The sequence below is a fragment of the Rattus norvegicus genome, chromosome 6 (genome assembly GCF_036323735.1).
Source record: "Rattus norvegicus strain BN/NHsdMcwi chromosome 6, GRCr8, whole genome shotgun sequence".
NCBI lineage: Eukaryota > Metazoa > Chordata > Mammalia > Rodentia > Muridae > Rattus > Rattus norvegicus.
In genome coordinates this window covers 96430268-96452358 of record NC_086024.1, presented here as the reverse complement: position 1 = coordinate 96452358, position 22091 = coordinate 96430268, and the positions used below count along the sequence as shown (strand labels likewise).

The 22091-nt window shown below is 39.3% G+C and overlaps 1 protein-coding gene across 2 annotated transcripts in view; it reads left to right on the top strand.

Annotated features, from left to right (window-relative positions):
* The window catches only part of Ccdc175 (coiled-coil domain containing 175), an 82743-nt gene that overhangs the window by 28578 nt on the left and 32074 nt on the right, over positions 1-22091 (top strand). For both annotated transcript variants that reach the window (XM_039112722.2, NM_001164400.1), the window contains exons 6-8: positions 402-524; positions 2066-2175; positions 17930-18011. In XM_039112722.2, the coding sequence (XP_038968650.1) occupies positions 402-524; positions 2066-2175; positions 17930-18011 (315 nt within the window). The remainder of the gene's footprint in view (positions 1-401; positions 525-2065; positions 2176-17929; positions 18012-22091) is intronic.

Here is a 22091-nt window from a genome sequence, read left to right as displayed (position 1 = left end):
GGAAGTGGGGGTTTCTAGACACTTAATTCTTGTGAGTACTTTCTTCATTCCCCACACCTCCATAGTCACACATGTGATGCCCACTGCTGGGATGTAGTAAGTAAGCCACCACAGCGGCAAGATGCTTTCAGCCATTCTTGACCGTGGCCGTTGCCATATTGCTCCTATAGATGTACCATCGACCTCTTATGGCTGCAGTTTGACCCATAGGGTTCATGGTTCTGCCTTTAACTTTAGGAAATACGAAAATCCTGCCTTCGTTTCATTCTTCCTTTAAGTTGTTAGTTCACTTAGATGGAAAATGGCCTGTTTAAATTGAATATTAACTAGGTTGACAAGTTGAAAAATCTTTCTCTGATGCACTAATAGACTTTTTAATTGGCTTATTGTTGTTACTGTAGATTAAAGACGTGAAGCAGTCCTGTGAAGAAAAGAGAAAAGAGGCGTATAATAAGAGGAAAGAATTGACCAGATTACAAAATAAAATAATAAAAATGAAGCAAACAGTTACTACCAATGCAGTGGTAAGAAAAACAAATAAACATCTTCTTCCTTTAGCCCAATCTGAACATAGCAGTTCAAAGAAAAAAAGAAAGGTTATTTAATTCATTTTCCTGATTTTCTGAGAAATGCCAATGTGCGATCACATTTCCTGACACTTCCTCTAAAGTATTGTAGCATGTACAGATTGTACTTAATCACCAAAACACCTTGAAAATTATTTTAACTACGTGTAGAGCTAACTAAATATCTCAGTGCCTACTAATCTTTTCTCTCAATTAGTTGAATGAATGGATCTATAGAAAATTTCTTCAGTGTATATCAAAACTCATATGCAAAACCACACAGTACAGCAGACAAAGGGAAGCAGCCCATTTTTCTGCCAGAATATATCACAAATTCCGTCATATGTCACGTGAGGTACACATACTAACCCTAATTATGATATGTCCATGATGGCATCTAATCATTACAACATCAGTAAAATAAAACACTCCTGGGACATATATGTGTTTAAAGAGACCATCATCTGATTTTAGGTATCAACAATGGTAAAGAGGCAGAGGTCAGGTGAGGCTTAAGGAAAGTCGCTAAGCAACGGTTCATGCCATCTGCACACCCCAGCTCCTGTCTCCCATTTTAGCCTCATACAGTGCAAGGAAGCACCCCACCAACCTAGTTTAAATCCAAGATTTCTAAGGTCAAGTTAGGAACCCATAACAATCTTACCCCAGACCCTGTTGCCCCTCCTGCCATCCCTAGACTTGAGTGTCACATCAACCTGGACTTAAAGCTTGCCTCTACCAAGCTATGAAGTAGAGACATGGGGTAGAATATTGCCTAGGATGGTGGATTTTTTGTGGAGATTCCTAAAACACAGACCAAGGGAAGTGCAAACTAACATACACATGAATTCTTCAGTCTAGACACCTCTGTGGCCAGGTCAGACTGATAGAACATTGGCAGAAAAATAATTGAATGTGATTCTTGAAGCAGGAAACCTACTCAAGGCAGGAGCGTCTGAGGGTGAAAGACAATGGACACTAGGCCATGTGCCTGCAGTTCTGCTAGCATGTATAATTCATGATGATTGATTTAGTCACGTGATGCTCTAGAGAAACTGAATAGCTTTTGCCCTGTTGGGTGGCTTTCTAGAGAGCTATTAACATCTGTCCCCAAAGTGGTACTACACCAATCAGCTAAACAATGCCTTATTCAATTTCATCTTGTTGAGCAAGAAGGAGTTTATTAGAGGAGATATGCACACATTGTATATGACATGCATACATATATACATACACACACACACATTTCTCTCACTACCGCATTTAGTCATCTACTCCGTCAAATTTTGGGTTTTCTGTTTTGTTTCAGAATTTTATTTTTGTCAAGTTGAGTTTCACAACAGCAACAAAGTTATAAAAATGATGTATTTTTTTACTTAAAGGGTGACCCCACAATAACAGTTGAGTGATTGATTGATAAAATTCGGAGAGAACCTGGATTACTGCTGAGAACCCCATGTTGATACTTGGATGTCATATTGTTTTTAAATTTTCAATAGATGATTAATGACAAAAGCTTAGAAATAATGCGGCTACGGGAAACAGCAGACCTTTGGAAGAAAAAAGTAGAAGACATGAAGAGGGTTTGTGAAAGTTTGGAGGAAAAACTGTAAGTGTGGCACTTTATGTTATGGGAGCCCTTCCAGATCTGATTAATTACCTTAACGTAATACCTTATACCTAACGTAAGTGGTATAAGCACTTTGCTTGTAGAGGCTACAGATCATGGTCATATGACCCACTGCCCTATGCCTGTGTGAAGACAGTATGTTTGTGGGACTAATGCACAGCATAGTCTGCGTATTAGTCCACTTACAAAATAGGAAGCAAAAAAAGAGGAAAGCAAGAGACCGTGGGTTCCCAGTTCCAATCAGGGACATGTCTGATGCCCTTAGACCTGCTCTGAGCCCCGTCTCTTAAAAGTCCTACAATCTTCTACCATTATCACCCTGTGCTGGTTTGTATTTGCTTGGCCCTGGGAGTGGCACTATTAGGAGGTGTAGCCTTGTTGGAGTAGGTGTGTGGGTGTGGGCTTAAGACCCTCATCCCAGGGGCTGGGGATTTAGCTCAGTGGTAGAGCGCTTGCCTAGCAAGCGCAAGGCCCTGGGTTCGGTCCTCGGCTCCGGAAAAAGAAAAAAAAAAAAACAAAAAAACAAAAAAACCCTCATCCTAGCTACCTAGAAGTCAGTCTTCCACGAGCAGCCTTCAGATGAAAATGTTGAACCCTGAGCTCCACCTGCACCATGCCTGCCTGGACGCTGCCGTGCTCCTGTCTTGATGATAGTGGACTGACTCTCTGAACCTGTAAGCCAGTCCCAATTAAATGTTGGCCTTATAGGAGTTGCCTTGGTCATGGTGTTTGTTCATAGCAATAAAACCCTAAGACACACTCTGAAGACAAAGTCTTTAATGCACATTTGGAAGAGAGTCAAGGTTCAAAGGGTAACAACCACACACACACACAAAAAAAAATCCTATATGAGGACCCACAGCCAGAACCCTGAAGAAACTCATGACTGCTTCCTTTGAAAAAAGGATTCATCCTTCTGCATTTACCTGTATACCCAGTTCTCTCTTCTTGATGAGCACATATAAAACATCTGAGTGGGTCAAACCTTCTGAAATGAACTGTGACAGGTCTAACCTATCAGCCACAATTGACCAGCAGTCTGCACAGAAAGTTCACAGCAGTTCACATCAGAAAGTATTGGGCACAACTTTGCTTCCTGGATCAGTCAGGTATAGCTATGAAAATGTGGCTTCCGACGCCCACACAGGTGATTTTCTGACAACTGAGGAGATAAACTGCAGTCTCTGAGCATGTTCCTAAAAGACAAGTAACTCTATGATAAAATATTTAATGCTTTTTAATTAAAAGTTTCCTCTAAAACAAGAACAGCAGAATGCGATGCTAATCACCCATTATGGGTCCAAAAATATGCACAGATTGATCCTCTGTCAGACACGTAGCCGGTAAAAATTCTCTCTTATTCCATGGACGTCCTTTTCATCTAGTTAGTTGTTTCTTTAGCTGTGCAGACATATTGCAATTTTATGAGGTTCTACTTGTCAACCGTTGGCCTTAATTCTTGGCAAATGAAGTTTGGGTTTTTTTTTTCTTCAGTAATTCCTTTCTTACGTCAATACCATATAAAGCTTATCTACTGTCTTCTAGCAGTTTCAGTGTTTCAGGTTTCACGTTTGGGTCTTTGATCCATCTGGAGATAGTTTATGTGTGAGGATCTGATATATACTTGTCTAGTTTCATTCTTCTGCATGTGAACATTGTTCCCAGCACCGTTTGTTGAAGATGCTTTCTTTACTCTGGCTTAGGATTTTTTTATATCTTTGTCAAATATTAATTGTTTGAACTTACATGGGCTCATGTTTGAGTCTTCAGTTTTGTTTCATTGGTCTACATGTCTGTTTTTCGCATTGGTGACATGTTGTTTTGATTACTATGGCTTTGTAATAATCTTAAGATCTGAAATTATAATCGCTTCAGTATTGCTTTTTGCTCAAGATTGTTTTGGCTATACTGCTTTTCTGGTAGTTCCAAATTAATTTTACCATAGTTTTTTTCTATTTCTTCAAGAATGAGATGGGGATTTTGATTAGGATTATGCTGAATGCATAAATGGCTTTTGGTAGAATGACTAGTTTTTTTAAAAAATACTTTTTATTCTTCTGTTGTAATTGTTGTCTGGGAGGCTTATTGACTCTGTCCACTAACCCAGGACTAAGCTGCTAGTCTCTGTACAATCTAATGTAAGCCTAGAATGTTTTCAGCCTCTGAGACTTGCTGCTGAGTAAGTTCACCCTTCCTAGCTCTTTCTGAACTCTGGCTGGCTGGTTCAACTCAGCTGTTCTGGCTCCAACTCCTCTTCCAGCTGACTGGTTCAATCTCGCTTTTCTCTTGGCCTCTGAATTGCTCTGCTAGGGCCTCAAACTAACTCTAGCAATCTTTTCAAATCTCTTGGCTCCTTCTCATTCTCTTGCTTGTTCTGTCTTAACCTGTGTCTAGCTTGTTCTCTTTCAATCTGTCTCTGTAGAACTCACCTGGTAGAGCTGTTTCCTTTCCCCCTCTCCTCTCCTCTCCTCTCCTCTCCTCTCCTCTCCTCTCTCTCTCTCTCTCTCTCTCTCTCTCTCTCTCTCTCTCTTCTCTCTCTCTCTACTGTACTGTCTCCACAAACTCAACTGTATTCCTGTACTGCACTCTCTTCCTCCTGGACCATATGTCTCTCTCTTAAGTAGCTTTCCTTTCCTCTCTCTCTCTTCATGAGAATTGGGCATATCCTATTCTGTCAAATCTTTCTCTGATTTATCACTTTGTCTGCCACTCAATTAGACATCACTTTCAAACATGGGTGCTTCCTTTTCTACAAATAACTTTTCCTTAACTGTTTGGCATTAAAGATATGTACTAAGGGCATATCTGTTTTCCAGCCAAACAGATTAAAGGTGAGTGCTAAAGGCTAACAACAAACAGGTTTGAATATCTTATGACAACACATTTTCACAGTATTATTTCTACCAATTCATGAGCAGAGGGTACATTTCTGTTTTCCATTGTCTCTCTATCTCTCTCGTCAGAGCTTTCATTGTAGAGGTTCTTAGCTTTCCTTAATTAGGTTTATTTCTAGATATTTTATTTTCCCTGAGATGTTGTGAATGGAAGTGTGTCCACAATGTCCCCTCTGTCTGTTTGTTGTTGCCGAATATAAATGCTGTTGGTGTGTGCAAATTGATTCTGTGTCTTGCCACATTGCTAAATTTGCTTATGATTCCTGGAAGTCTCCTGGCAGAGCTGATGCAAGATTAAAAGGCGAGACATCAGGCAGAGAGAGAGAGAGAGAGAGAGAGAGAGAGAGAGAGTTAGTTTTCTTGGAAACAGTAAGTGAGGCGCAGGAGATTCGCCCCGGGAATGCTGATGGAGAAAGACACATGATAGCTGAACAGAAGTAGCCACTCGTCAGAACGTATATTAGAATAAATGAGATAATAAGTTATGAGCTATTCAGAGACCATGTAAAACTTTGGCCTAAGCAACTATAAATATATTTAAATCTCAGACTCTTATTCTGGGAGGAAAAACAAGCGGTTCCAGATAGCATCCACTGTCAGGAATGTAATCCAAGATTAGAACACTGGACTCAGGCTTTAACCAAAAGTTCAGGATGTGAGAACAGACCAGAAAGTCAAGCACAGCCCCTTTAATAACTGCCATACCTGCTGACCAAGCACTTGAGCAGAGGCCTGTGAGGAGCCAATAGAACTAAAAGAACAGGGAAATGGAGCGGGATGCAAGTTCCTAGCTAGGGAGAAGGCTAAATTCCTTTTAGAGGGAGCAGAGGGAGGTAGGCAGACCATAGGAAGGCTGCCATCCAATTCAGGTCCATGTAGGAGAAGAACACTGTGGCCTGGAATGGAAGAAAGTCAGAGGGCAAACAGATGCTCCGGCCCGAACCAGCAAAGGCAGCTGACCCAAGGGAGCAGAATCACAGCCACAGGCAGGGGCTAAGCTGAACAACAACAGAAAGAGAAGCTAAACACGATCTGAGAAGCCCCGGGTGTCCAAACTGTTAAGTTTGTGAGTCTGGGAAACAATAAAAGAGAAAGTTAGTGGCTAGAGATAATAAGAGAAGAAATATGTAGTTTGAATATAAGAAAGTCCTTAAAGAAAGAATTAAAACTTTAAAAAAGAAAAATATCTTGTGTTAAAAAAATGGAGAGAAATACAGTGTCTCTCGATTCCATATGATTTTGTTTTGCTTATCAGCACACAAACGATTTTTTTCAGTAAGGACTGCAATCTTGTATACCCTCTTTAGGGGAGACCAGAATGAGACAGAGTAGGAAAAAGAAGAAACTGAGAAACTAGATGCTAGGTTACAGGCCATAGAACAGAGATTAGAGGATCTGGAACCCACAACAATAACAGAAAGGGTAGTTCCTAATGAGAAGAATCCACTAGGCTATCAGGAGTTAGAACGGCTGTTGGAATAAGCATCCTGGACAGAGCACACCAGCGACAGGTCTCATGTGGGAGGTTTCACTGACTGAGGTGACTTCTGATGGCGTGAGATGAAGGAGGAAGAGAAGAATGAGGCTGTGGCCTGAGTACGAGTCTTTTATCCAAGCCATGATGCATGTGATACATGCACAAAGGGATGTGCGGAGGTGCCATGGCAACAGACACAGGAGCTATGCTGTTGCCTAGAAATGACATATTTTGTCACTAAAGAGGTTCTGGCTGTACATAGATGCACCTGATGCTAACTAACAACGGCAGTCCATTGAGATACAATCTGAGCTAAAATTACAGATTCTACTTAATGATGATACCTTAGAGCAACGTTATACGATAGATTATGTGTTCTGTTTTCTAGAGTTTGGAGAATTGAGATGCGTGCACATGTTGATGCACCATACTATTGATACATGTTCAGAATTTCAATGGGTTTTTGCCTTGAATTCTGAAAAGGATATTCTGAGATTGCAAGTTTATTAGAGATGATGGCTATCTTGGAAATGCATTTGCAGATTAAAGCTGACGATGCTCAGGCATCAATTAGAATGCAACAATTTTTTAGGCATTATAGCATAGAACATGTTACAGACATGCTCTATAATCCTATAAGCAAACAATTATAGAGATATCTAACAGGACAATAAAGAAAATGCTCAGCCCCATTGTCTAGATCTGGCTTGCTGCTCTGTTCAGAGGAGGCTTGCAGGACTCTGAGAGTGACCTGCCTTCCCATGGGAAACTTTGGGGACCCCAAAACTAACCAGCTTGGAACCCTGCCTGACTACCCATCCTAACCAGACCTGCCTACCACCTTAACTGGGTCTAACTAGGATACAGCCTGCAGAGTAGGATACCCTAATCTCCATTGTCTGGCCCATGGCTCCTCCACCTTCCTGAGAAGTCCTGCTGCCATGAGGATCATCCAGTCAACACCAGGGAAAACTATACACCTAAAGGACAGCATAAGAACACAGCCAACAAGACACAGGTCAATATGGCACCACCAGAGCCCAGCTATCCTGTTACAACAAACCCTGGGTATCCTAATGAAAATGAGACACAAGAAGAAGACCTTAAATCCAATCTTATAATTCAAGCAGGTAGAGGCATTAAAAGAGGAAACAAATAAATATAAAGAAATACAATAAAATGCAATCAAGCAGGTGAAGGATATGAATAAAACTATCCAACACTTGAAAAGGGAAAAGGAAGCAATAAAGAAAACACAAACTGAAGCAATCCTGGAGATGAAAAACCTGGGAAAGAGAACAGGAACTACAGACCTAAGCCTCACCAACAAAATACAGAAGACAGACAAGAGAATCCCAGATTTAGAAGATATCCAAAGAAGAAATCAATGTATCAGTCAAAGAAAATGTAAAATCTAAAAACTTCACAACACAAAATATCCAGGAAACTTGGGACATTAGGAAAAGACCAAACCCAAGAATGAGAGGAATAGAAGAAGATTCCTAGCTCAAAGACCCACAAAACACCTTTAGCAAAATAATAGAAAAAAATTTCCCTAACCTAAAGAGATGCCTGTAAAGGTACAAGCTTATAGAACACCAAACAGATTGGACCAGAAAAGAAAATCCCCCGACCACATAATAATCAAAATGCTAATATACAGAACAAAGAAAGAATTTTAAAAGCAGCAAAGAAAAAAGGTTAAATAATATACATATAAAGGCAGACATATCAGAATTACACCTAATTTCTCATGTGCGACACTAAAAGCTAGAAGGACCTGGGCAGAGCTCTTATAGACCCTAAAAGACCACAGATATCAGCCTGGACTATTATACCCAGCAAAACTTTCAATCACTATAAATGGAGAAACCAAGATATTCCATGACACAACCAAATTCAAACAATACCTTTCCACTAACCCAGTCTTACAAAGGATACTAGAAGGAAAGCTCTAACCCAAGGAGGCTAACTACACTCAAAAAATTGCAAGAAATAAATAATGTCACACCATTAAAATAGCAAAACTAATAGAGGTTATGATTCAAATGGAGCTAACAGACATCCATAGAGCATTTCACCTAAACACAAAAGAATACATCATCTTCTCAGCACCTCACAGAATCTTCTCCAAAACTGACCATATAATCACTCACAAAGCAAACCTCAACAGATACAAGAATATTGAAATAACCTCATGCATCTTATCAGATCATCATGGATTAAAGCTGGACTTCAACAACAACAACAGAACAACCAAAAGCCCACATATTCATGGAAACTGAATAACTACTACTTAATGTTTACAGGGTCAAGGAAGAAATAAGAAAGATTTTCTAGAACTCAATGAAAATGGGGGTACAACATACCCAAACTTATGGAATACTATGAAAGCAGTGCAAAGAGAAAAGTTCACAGCGGTAAATGTCCTCAAAATGAAGTTGAAGAGTTTCCATACTAATGAATTAAAAGTACATCTGAAGGCTCTAGAAAAAAGAAAGAAAGAAAGAAAGAAAGAAAGAAAGAAAGAAAGAAAGAAGGAAGGAAGGAAGGAAGGAAGGAAGGAAGGAAAGAAAGAAAGAAAGAAAGAAAGAAAGAAAGAAAGAAAGAAAGAAGGAAAGAAAGGAAAGCAAACACACCCAAGAGGAAGAGACAAAAGAAATAATCATACTCAGGGCTTAACTCAATCAATTAGAAACAAAGAAAACAATACAAAAAAATCAATGAATCCAATACTTGGTTCTTGGGAGAAAAATCAACAAGATAGACAAACCCTTAGCCAAACAAACTAAATGACAGAGAGATGGTGCCCAAATTAGCAAAGTCAGAAATGAAAAGGGAGACATAACAATGAACACTGAGGAGATTCAAAGAATCATTAGGTCTTACTTCAAAAGCCTATACTACAGAAAATTGGAAAATCTAAATGAAATAGATGATTTTCTAGACAAATACCAATTATCAAAGATAAATCAAGACTAGGTATACTATCTGAATAGTCCTATAACTCTTAGTTAAATAGAAGAAGTCATTAGAAGTCTTCCAATCAAAAGAAGTCCTGGGCCAGATAGTTTTAGTGCCAAATTCTACGAGACTTTCAAAGAAGAACTAATGCGAATACTCCTCAAACTTTCCCACAAAATAGAAACAGAAGGAATACTGCCAAACTCATTCTCTGAGGCCATAGTTACTCTGGTAACTAATTCACACAAAGACTCAACAAAGAATGAGAATTTGAGACCAATTTCCCTATGAACATTGATACAAAAATACTCAATAAAATACTTGCAAACTGAATCCAAGAACACATCAAAGATACCATCCACCATGATCAAATAGGCTTCATCCCAGGGATATAGGGGTGGTTCAATATATAAAAATCCATATAAATAAATCCACCATATAAATAAACTAAAAGAAAAAGAACACATAATCTCACTAAATGCTAGAAAGTGTTTGACAAAATCCAACACCCCTTCATAATAAAAGTTTTGGAAAAAGCAGGAGTACAAAGGGAATACCTAAACACAATAAAGGCAATACAATACATAGCAAGCCAATAGCCACGATCAAATTACATAGAGAGAAACTTAAAGCATTTCCACTAAAATCAGGGACAAGACAAAACTGTCAACTCTTCCCATATCACTTCAATGTACTACTGGAAGCTCTAGCTAGAGCAATAAGACAACTAAAGGAGATTAAGGGGATACAAATTGGAAACAAAAGAGTCAAAGTATGGTTATTTGCAGATAATATGATAGTATACATAAATGAGCCCCAAAAATTTTCCTGAGAACTCTTACAGCTGAAAAGCACCATCAGCAAAGTGGCTGCATACACAAGCGATAAACAGGCTGAGAAAGAAATTAGGGAAACAGTGCCCTTCACAATACCGACAAATAACATAAAATACATTGGTGTAATCCTAACCAAGGAAGTGAAAGATCTGTATGACAAGAACTTCAAGTCTCTGAAGAAAGAAATTGAGGAATATATCAGAAGGTGAAAAGATCTTCCTTACTCATGGATCAGTAAGATAAACATAGTAAAAATGGCTATCTTACCAAAAGCAATCTACAGATTCAATGCAATCCCCACCAAATCCCAACACAATTCTTCACAGATCTCAAGAGAACAATTCTTGACTTCATATGGAAATGCAAACAAAACAAAAACAGCAAAACATGATGACTAAAACAATCCTGAACAACAAAAGTACTTCTGGAGATATCACTATCCCTGACTTCAAGCTGTACTGCAGAGCAATAGTAACAAAAATCATGGTGTTTGTATTGAACAGACAGATGAATCAATGAAATTGAATTGATGGCCCTGAAATAAACCACATACCTATAGACACTTGGTTTTGATAAAAAACAAAAACCATACAGTGGAAAAAAGAAAGCATCTTCAACAAGTGGTGCTGGTCTAACTGGATGTCTGCATGTAGAAGAATACAAATAGATCCATATTTATCACCCTGCACAAAACTCAAGTCCAAATGGATTAAAGACCTCAACATAAAATCCAGACACACTTAGCCTAATAGAACAGAAAGTGGGAAATAGTCTTTAACTCATTGGTACAGGAGACAACTTCTTTAACAGAACACCAGTGGCTCAGGCACTAAGGTCAAGAATTAATAAATGGGAACTCATGAAACTATAAAGCTTCTGTAAGTCAAAGGACATCATCACTAGGACAAAATGGCAGCCCACATATTAGAAAAGGGTCTTCTCTAACCTTACATCCAACAGAGGGCTAATATCCAAAATGTATAAAGTACTCAAGAAGATAGACACCAATGATCCAAATATGCCAATTAAAAAGTGGGTACAGAGCAAATAAGAGAATTCTCAACAGAGGAATCTCAAGTGGCCAAAAAGAAATGTTCATCGTCCTCAGTCATCAGGGAAATGCAAATCAAAATGTCTCTGAGATTCTACCTTATACCCATCAGAATGACTAAGACTAAAAACTCAAAGGACAGCACACGCTAGTGAGGTGTGGAGCAAGGGAAACACTCCTCCACTGCTGGTGGGAGTACAAACTTGTACAACCACTCCGGAAATCAATTTGGCAGTTTCTTAGAAGATTGGGAAAAGTTTTTCCTCAAGACTCAGCTATAGCATTCCTGGGCATATACCCAAAAGATGCCCACTATACTACAGAGACACTTCCTCGACTATGTTCATAGAAGCTTTATTCATAATAGTCGGAAACTGGAAACAACCTAGATGTCTCTCAACTGAAGACTGGATACAGAAAATGTGCTACATCTACACAATGGAAAACTACTCGGCCATTAAAAAAGAAGGACATCGGGGTTGGGGATTTAGCTCAGTGGTAGAGCGCTTGCCTAGGAAGCGCAAGGCCCTGGGTTCGGTCCCCAGCTCTGAAAAAAAGAAAAAGGAAAAAAAGAAAAAAAAAAGGAAGGATATCATGAATTTCTCAGGCAAACAGATAAAACTGGAAAACACCGCCCTGAGTGAGGTAACCCATACCCAAAAGAAGAAGCATGGTATGTACTCACTTATAAGAGGATATTAGCCATTAAGTACAGGATAGCCATGCTATAATCAACAGACCCAAAGAAACCAAATAACAAGGAGAGCACCAAGGAAGATGCTTGAATCTTTCTCAGAAAGGAAAACAAAACAGATATGAGAAGTCAATGGAAGGATGGAGTGAGGAAGAAGAAGGGATGTGGAGGAGAGTGGAGCAAGGAGGGGATCATATGTAGGGATATCAGGGAAGGGAAAAGGGAGATTGGTGGGAGAGGGGATAATCTCTAGGATGTGCCAAGACCTGGGATGAGGAGAGACCCAGTGGGTCTAAGGTGGTGATTCTAGCTGAGATTCCAAGCTGTGGGGGGAATATGAATCCTGAAGTGGCCACTTTCTGTAGTCAGAAAGGTCTCCCAGTGGAGGATAAGAACAACAACCCACCCACAAAGTCTTTGACACAAAATGTGTCCCACCTACAAGATGTGCAGGGACAAAAATAAAACAGAGCCAGAGGGAATGGCCAACTAAATGATTTACCCAAATTGAGACCCGTCCCATGGGCAAAAACCAATCCCTGAGATTATTAATGACACTCTGCTGTGCTTGCAGGCAGAAGCCTAGCATAACTGTCCTCTGGAAGGCTCTGTCCAACAACCAACAGAGAGAGATGCAGAGACTCACACCCAAAGAGTAGAGAGAGTTTAGGGAGTCTTGTGGAAGAGTTGGGAGAAAGATTGAGGGACTCAAAGAGGACAGGGAACCTACAGGAAGATCAACAAAGTCAAATAAACTGGACCCTCAAGGGCTCCCAGAGACTGAATCACCAATCAAAGAGCAGGCATGGCCTGAACCTAGGCCCCTGATGAGCAGCTTGGTCTTCAGCTGAGTCCCCCAAAGAACTGGCGCAGGGGCTGTCCCTGAGCCTGCTGCCTACCTGTCTGCCTGGGGATCCTACACCTCCAAATGTACAGCCCTGTCTGGCCTCAGTGGGAGAGGATGTGGCTAGACCCGCAGGAACACAATGTGCGAGGTGCAGGGTAGGGGGTGGGCTGTGGGGAGGTGGAGTTTAACACCCAGAGGTGGGCTTCCCCTTCTCAGGGAAATGGTGGGAGGACTTATGTGAGTAGGTGCTGGGAGGAGAGAAAGAGCTGACATGGGTGGTAAAGTGAATAAATAAGCAAATGTAATAAAAGAGAATGCTCATAGAACAAAAAGGAAACATGGAATCTCCCAAAGATAATTTAAATAATGCTTTATTGACTTTAAATTTTTCAAATGTCAATAAGACAGATACTATAACGGATAAAATATACTGGATTATGGAAAGGACAACTAAGTCAGATCAACATAAATATGTCCTAACTTCAGAACGGAAGACAAGAAATGGGTTGTGTTGGGGAAAAGAATATGCTCTTGTTTCAATAGCAAAAGAAAAGCTATGGATTCCCTCCAAATTCATAAAAATTACATATGAAGAACACCCTGAAGATCCTCACCACAGACATGAAAAAAATCAGAAAGACCAACGAAGCTTGTATCACTGCTCCCTCTTCATGGGAGCAGCTCTCAGACTGAGAAATGAAAACATCTCCAGCCAGAACCTCAGCTAAACATCGAGAATAAATCTTGTTGGCCACAGAAATCCCAAAACTTACCATGCCATCCTTTCAAATGGCATAGATAAAATTTTGTATTACAATTTGGTTATGCGTTCAAAACTAACTTATAAAGAAAGGCACATTCTTTCATCTGTGCATCTAAAGAGCAGAAAATCATCTTTAACTGAATTCTGCACACTGCTCATTCTATGCATGTTATTACAAAAATGTATATTACTTCTAAAAGCTTATATGCTTGCAGACAAAAACAATCAGACAAGTAAACCTGACAAGGTGCTGAGACACTTTTATTCCAGCATCCTGCCTGATCCTATCTCAGACTGCCTAAATTGCTGTGCCATCAAAACCTGATTCCAGGACAACTTCCAAGATGGCTGCCAATTGCAATTGGTCCAACCTTACCGACCATTCCAGTCAAAACTTCAGGGGGATACAGGAATAATAGGAATAAAGGGTAGATTATTGAATCTACTCTTAAACTATAGAGATACAGCAAGCCAAAAATCTTACATTGGTATAGGTCTTTGTATATTGATACAAAATTAAGGTTACATTTTGTTACAGTGGTATATTAATATTTGTACATTAATGCAAAATTGAAGTTATGATTTGCTACAACATACTCTGTATATTTTTTCAACCTTTGTTTGAGGTATTGTACCTAGGCAATTCTTAAAATTACAATATGAAGTTCCAGTCCTTTTGAAAGCTGCTACTACAAACTGTTTAGGGTAATTAATTAATGGAAGTCAACAGTTGGTCAATCAAACTCCTGGCTGTGTTAGATGCTGGTCTAGTTTATTATAGGAGTATGATTCCAGAGTTGAATATATAATAAATAGTTAGAAAAGAAGGATTGTTTGCCCATTCAGATATATGACATAGATAGATAGATAGATAGATAGATAGATAGATAGATAGATAGTCTTAAAAACCCTCAGAGATCCACAGAATGTGGCATTTAAAGATGTTTCTTTAATTTAAGCCTGTTTTGACAATGAGATGGTCCTGTCAGCACCACCATTTTACTTCAAAGAAGATGATGAGCATCAAAAAATCTCCTTATGAAGTTCTCTTCAAGTGTGGCAAGCTGCTACTGCCTTTGCTTTAACTGTGGACAGGATTCTGTCCAAACTGGACAAATGGGTTGCAGGGAAGTTGACTGCTGAGCTTTGCCAAGACAAGAGAAGTAGTCCTTCATATTTCCTGCTTCACAGAAATGCCTGTCAAATATTCTGGGCCAGAAGGCCAAAGACAAAGATGGATAGTCTTGTGATACAGAGAAATTTTGGGGTACTGGCCAGACAGTCGACTGTCTCTGTCACTTCTATAGTTGTAGAAACTTCTTGCCCGCACTTGCTACATACACAAGTAATATTTATTCCTTCTCAAGTCTCTGGTGTGGTTGAAGCCTAGATAACTAGAGTCTCACATTAAGTTTAAATTGTTTAGGATTTAAGAAAAGGTTTTTAGGTCTAAGAAGAAGTGTTTAGGATGGTAATACAAATTAAGATAAAAAAATGCTGTAGGTTCAAAACTCTGAACTCACTGAGATAGGATAGATAGAAAGTACTTTCTCCAGAATTGCCAAATACACATGGACTGGACATTGTGGATATGAATCTTACATGATAGTTTTTATAATTATTATTATATATTATTTATAAATGAAAGAGCTGTTTATTGAACTAAAGGGGAGAAATGTAGAGATAATCTCTTATACACTGTATAAAAGCATTCACCTATCAATAAAAAGGCCTTTGACCAATCAGCTGAAGCAGGATGAAAAGGTGGGACATTTGGCAGTATGAGAAGATAATTCGTGAAAATAGTGAGCCCCGAGAGATTATGAATTATGCCTGTGATGTTTTATGTATGATTGGCCCAGGGTGTGGCACTATTAGGAGGTGTGACCTTGTTGGAATAGGTGTGTCACTATGGATGTGGGCTTAAGACCCTCATCCTAGCTGCCTGGAAGTCAGTCTTCTAGCAGCCTTCAGATGAAGATGTAGAACTCTCGGTTCCTCCTGTGCCTGGATGCTGCCATGTTTCTACCTTGATGATAATGGACTGAACCTCTGAACCTGTAAGCCAGCCCCAATTAAATGTTATGCTGCACAAGACTTGTTTGGTCATGGTGTCTGTTTACAGCAGTAAAACCCTAACTAAGTCAGAGATTCACTGTAGGAACACTAATGGAGACAGAGGTACATGAGCAGAGCTTAGATTAAAATAAATGTGATATTAAGTTATTAACCATTAGAGACCATGCAAAGCTTTGGTATAGGCAATTGTAGAGATCTTTAAGTCACAGGAGTCGTTATTCTGAGAGCTTGGGGCTAAGAAGAAAAATGTTTGGTTACAAGAGATAGTTTGACTTCTTTCCTATCTGTATCCCTTTCCTTCTCTTGCTTTTTTCTCCAGTTATTCCTTCCAGTACAATATTGAAAAAGAATGAGGACAGTGAATATTCATGTCCTGACTAAAGTGGCATTGCTTTGAGCTTTTCTTCATGTAAGATGATATTGGCTGTGGCTTTCTTGTATATAGCTCTTATTATATCGAGGTATCTTCACTCTAGCCCTACATTTTCTAGGATCTTTATCATGAAATCTGTTGGATTTTTTGAAAGACTTTTTCTGGATTTATTGAAATTATCATGTGATTTCTTTTCTAAGTTCATTTATGTGGTTTAATAAGTGTATTGATTCTCATATGTTGAACCATCCCTGTATTTCAGGGGAAATGCCAATTTGGTCATAGTAGATAATCCTTTTAGTATATGTCTACATTCTGTTTACAAGTATTTTGTTGAGTATTTGAGTATTTTTGAGCCTGTGTGCAGCAGGGATATTGGGCCGTGGTTTTCTTTTTGTTGTGTATTTATCTGCTTTGGGTATTAGAGTAATACTTGTTTTGTAGAGCTTAGGAGTGCTTCCTCCAGGATAGAATGCCAAATCAGCATCATCTGTAAACACATGAAAAGTATTTCCATACTCTGTTTTAGTTAGCATCTCTATTGCTATGAAGAGATACCATGACTATATGACTTCTTAGAAAGGAAAACATTTATTTGGGGGTGGCTTAAAGTTCAAAGTGGTTTAGCCCATTGTCATCAAAGCAGAGAACATGGCAGCAGGCAGGCAGGCATGGTACTGGAGAAGTAACTTGAGAGTTCTACATCTGGATCTGTAGGTATCAGGAAAAGTGAAACACTAGGCCTGGCTTACTCGTTTGAAACCCTAAAGCCCACCCCTTCCTTCACCAAGGCCATATCTCCTAACCCTTATCAAGTAATACCATTTTCAAATGATCAAGTATTCAAACATATGAGCTTATGGGGGCCATTCCTATTCAAACCATCACACCTGAATACATTATATATGCCTACTTATCACCATCACCACTGCCTGTTTAGTCTAGACTACAGCTCCCTCCTTCCCTCCCTCTCACCCTCCCTCCCTCCTGCCTTCCTCCTTCTCTCTCCCTCCCTCCTCCTCTCCCTCCCTCCCTCCTCCTTCCTCCCCTCCCTCCTTCTCTCTCCCTCTCTCCCTCTCTTTCTCTACAGACATCAGAATTCACTTTACAAAGCATTAATTAATTTATGATGTCCCTGTGATCTAAAGATTTCCCAGTTCCCTTCAGAATCAAACATGAGCTCCTTCCTGACCCTTAAGACCCTATGTGACCTAGTCACCATCTCCCACTCCAGTCAGACCATCTTTCTATCACGACAATGCAAGGCTCTGGATCTTATCTTTCCTGAGTTCTTTTAAATCTGTATGTAGCTAGCTCCTTTACAGCATACATGTCTTTCACAGGTCAACCCCAAAGAGATCACCCTAAAGCACGTGTCAGCTGTAGCGTTCTTGTTCTCAGAATCTCAATGTCTTTACCCTAGTTTGCACTCTTTGGAATATGTAACACTATCTGAAGTGCAGTTTAATTTTTATATTTCACTTTTCTTCTGAATACTCACTATATTTCATCCCCATAAGTTAGGATTTGATATATTTTGTGTCCCTTGTACCGAGAACAAATTTTGCACAGTGCAAGTGCTCAATAATTTCTTCACAAATATACGAATAAACAAATGGCATATTAATTTTAAAGAATAAAGGATTACATTATAATAAATACAAAAATAGGTTGTATAGTGATGGGGCCAAGGAATTTATGGTGTGGAAAAAACATGTTCTAACACCCATGTGTTTTGTTTCTTGTATTCATAAGGTTGTTTTTTCTGACTCACAAGCAACAGATCGATAGTGTATCTTCTGAGAAGAAGAGTGGGTTCATATCTCAAATACAGCAGGTAGGATGACAGAAACGGCTTTAGCTAGTCATTAGATTTAAATTTTTCGTTAATGTATTATGTATATAATAAATGTTGAACATTTATAAAGTAGAGTTTTCATAGGCTACTGTGACCATTCACAAAAACCAATCAAACAGTTTTCAGTGGACTTAATATTAAATCTTGTAACACAGTTCCTCATCTTGTTGAGACCCCAACCATAAAATTATTTTATTGATACTTCATAACCATAATTTTGCTACTGTTATGCATCATAAAGTAAGTATATTCTGGAGATAGAGATTGCCTAAGGGATCACAGCCCACAAGTTGAGAACTGCTGATTTAGCTCCTACCAGATTCCTAAGTGTATTAAATAGCAAAGATCACTTGTGTGAACCGAACTGGATCTGGCTTGGTTATTTTTCATTTGGTAGCTTATATCAGGAATAACTATGTTTAATGTACATGTAAATTACTTAGGGAAATATAGGCTTTTGGCTATCGTGTGGTATCTGTGAAGCATGGCAATTATTCTACATTAACATTAGTGTTGCTTAAAAGTACCCGAGTTGGATTAATTATCAGGAGGATGCCTAGATATCTTATGTTTATTGTTTGTATCTATATTCCTTTGGCTTTAAAGTTTTTTCAAAGTCTTGCTTTTATTTTTATTTTAAAAATTATATGTCCAGTCTTCATCCTTATGGAAATTCAAACTAGACATTTTTACAAACTTACGTTAAAAGAAATAGTGTAAGTGTATAACCAGGATGTAAACCAAGATTTAGCCACAGGATACTCCATGATGCATTCATTAGGATAGCAGAACTAAGTGAGTAGGGAATCTGAGTTAGAGTTGACAGGAAGGCATTAGTTACCTGACCAGTAGTATTGCTCGCAATATGCTATTGAATGGCAAGCTCAGTACTGTAGAACAATGTATGTAATAGGCCCATTCATTTATGTATACACATGGATGACTGAGACGTTTCTTATTACTGGCATTGGAGGGTAAGTGTCCCCTCTTCGCTGCCCCCACATACACAAGTTGAGTCCCACGGTCCACCCTTAGCATCAGTACCTGGGGACCAACATCCTGCTATCTGCTTCTATTCATTCAACATTCTTTAGAATCCACACATAAACGTGACCTTGCAAATTTTACCCATCAATGCCTAAATTATTTTACTTAACACATTACCCAAGTTCATGCTTTTTTTTAAATCAACAACCAGGCTCCCTCCTGCTTAGAGGTCAAAAAATAGTATTTTATTGTACTTGCGTGCCACATTATCACTGTCATTCCATTGAGACACACTTGGGTTGGCAGCCTACATTATCTACTGTGAACAGTCTACAGCAAACATTTCTTTGACCCGGTAGTACATTGCTAACCTAACCTGTTTATTATAAAATGCCACATACACAGAACAGCAGATGAATGTGCATAAATGTACTATATATATTCTGATGAACATAATTTTGAAAAGTTTAATGATTTAAGTTTATCTTTTCTGGGGTTGGGGATTTAGCTCAGTAGTAGAGCGCTTGCCTAGCAAGCACAAGGTCCTGGGTTCGGTCCCCAGCTCCGAAAAAAAAAAAAAGTTTATCTTTTCTGTTTTGGTTCTTTTCCATTTTGTAGCCTATTTGTCAAACCTATCCTCTGCCATTATCTCTTAGACCTTCCTGACCTAGGCCTACAAACCATCTGTAATTTCATATGCATATAATTTGCATATGCATCTGTGTTGTGAAACCGAAGTCAAGTTTCATAATTTTCCCAATTAGCCAAAACCAGTCATTTCATCTACTGTATTACTTTTGCTATCAGAAACCAAGAAGGAATCACATCATAAACATACATATAGATTATAAACTTTCTGTTCCCATTTGGACTACTTACCCTCCTCACAGTATAATGATATTGTTTTAGTTAAGTTTAAAATGAGCCTTCATAGATAAAAGAAGACAGTTGTAGCTAGTCCTAGCACTTTGAATTTCTACTGGGGTCTGTCAGGAAGCCTGTTTGGGTTTTGACTGGGTTTCTCCTAAGTCTATGAATGGCCTTTGGAGGGATTTCCTATCCCTACAGTATGGAAGATTCTAGCCCGGGAAGATGGTTTATATTTCCTTTGTATTGTTAGAGCCTGTAGATGGCTGAAGAATGGTGCCCCAGACGCTGATAGTACACAAAAGCAGAGCGTTTATTATTGCGTGCAGAGACCCAATTCTATCAACATGGAAGGATCTCAACTGAATTTGCAGATTCAGTTTTAAAGCCCAAAATGGGAAACATTAGGGAGAGATAGGTGATTTCTTTCTTTTTTTCCCTTATTACCTTGAGTATTTCTTATTTACATTTCGATTGTTATTCCCTTTCCCGGTTTCCGGACCAACATCCCCCTAACCCCTCCCCCTGCCCTTCTCCATCCTCCCCCCACTACCGCCCTCCCTGCAACAATCACGTTCACTGGGGGTTCAGTCTTGGCAGGACCCAGGGCTTCCCTTTCCACTGGTGCTCTTACTAAGCTATTCATTGCTACCTATGAGGTCAGAGTCCAGGGTCAGTCCATGTATAGTCTCTGGGTAGTGGCTTAGTCCTGGAAGCTCTAGTTGCTTGGCATTGTTGTTCATATGGGGTCTCGAGCCCCATCAAACTCTTCCAGTCCTTTCTCTGATTCCTTCAACGGGGGTCCCGCTCTCAGTTCAGTGGTTTGGTAGGTGATTTCTATCTTGATTGCTGTCCTGTGTTCCCTGCTCTTCTCGTCCCACCACAGCACTCTAAAGAGAACAGCCGTATTTGTGCTTTTACTTTGGATTATTGTATTTCTTAGTTGGTAAGTGTTTGATACCTTTTCAAACCTGTTATCCCATCCTACCATTTCTGTGGCCTGTCCACTCTCCCTCTTTTCTTGGTGGGAAACTGTATGCTGGCTACTGTGCATTTAAAATGTTTGATACCCAAGAGGATGGTGTTTTCCTCTGAAGAGAATCATCCTTAACTTTCTGCCAGACACGTGAGGTGTTACTAGTTTAAGTCACCTTAATCTACCTTAAGTTTCCCAGGAAGAACCTTTTGGCATCTCAGCCTACAATGAGGAGGGACTCACCAGACCTGACACTGGATTTTCTCTCTGCATTGGCCTTGTCCTCTGTGTATCCAAGAAAATCTCAGAATGCTCTAAGGGCAAGAATAGGCTTACGTCGCAGCCCTCTCTGTGTGTACAGTTGCTTCCTCCTAGGACAAGGCTGACTCCTCCATCACTATATTGTTAGCTATTCAATAATTATAAAAAGACTGTTTCCATCAAATGACTTTCATGGTACTCAACCAGAGGGTTATTCTGAAGTACGCACCATTCCTACCAAACTTAACTTTCTTATCTCATTTAAAGTGAAATCACACCTCCTGAAGCACATTACTGGGCACAGGTGGTTCTGTTTGTCCTCAATCAGTCCTACAGTCATCTTCCTGGATCTGTCGGGGGATTGGGCTTAAAAATCTTTTGTCAAGTTCAAAATCCCTTCTATAAAATATTGTCATAGTTCTTGTATCTAACTTATGCTTACCCTCCCATATTCTGTATCTCTACAGTATTTACAATACCTTCCATATCAGTTCATCCATATGAATTCCATTGGTCTATAAAATTTTAATTTTTTTTAGAACCTTCTGGAAATTTTTTTATTTTTCAAATATTTCCATCTGCTTTAGGTTGAAGCAACAGATTTATCATATTCACACTTTGTGGGGGGCTGGAGGATGCAGGGGCCCAGTTCTACATTCCATGGAACAAACGTGACCAGAGAAGCTTTGAGGGAGTGCTTCTGTGAGAGACCATTTTTTATGCCCTAGCACACTGTATATTCTGGGAAAAGGACACAAAGTGCTTGCTTTGTGATCAATGATGGTTTATACTATTCCCTTTCATTATGAATTATCATTCTAAGGTTTTATGCCAATGTTTCCAACCTTTCTATACATTTTTCATAACTCCCAGAAGAAGCTCCAAAAAGATAGTTGCATGTTTGCTGTAGAACTGAGTCACTCAATCTTCATGCAAGACCGTCTGTGTTTTGAGCAGTCTATAGTACT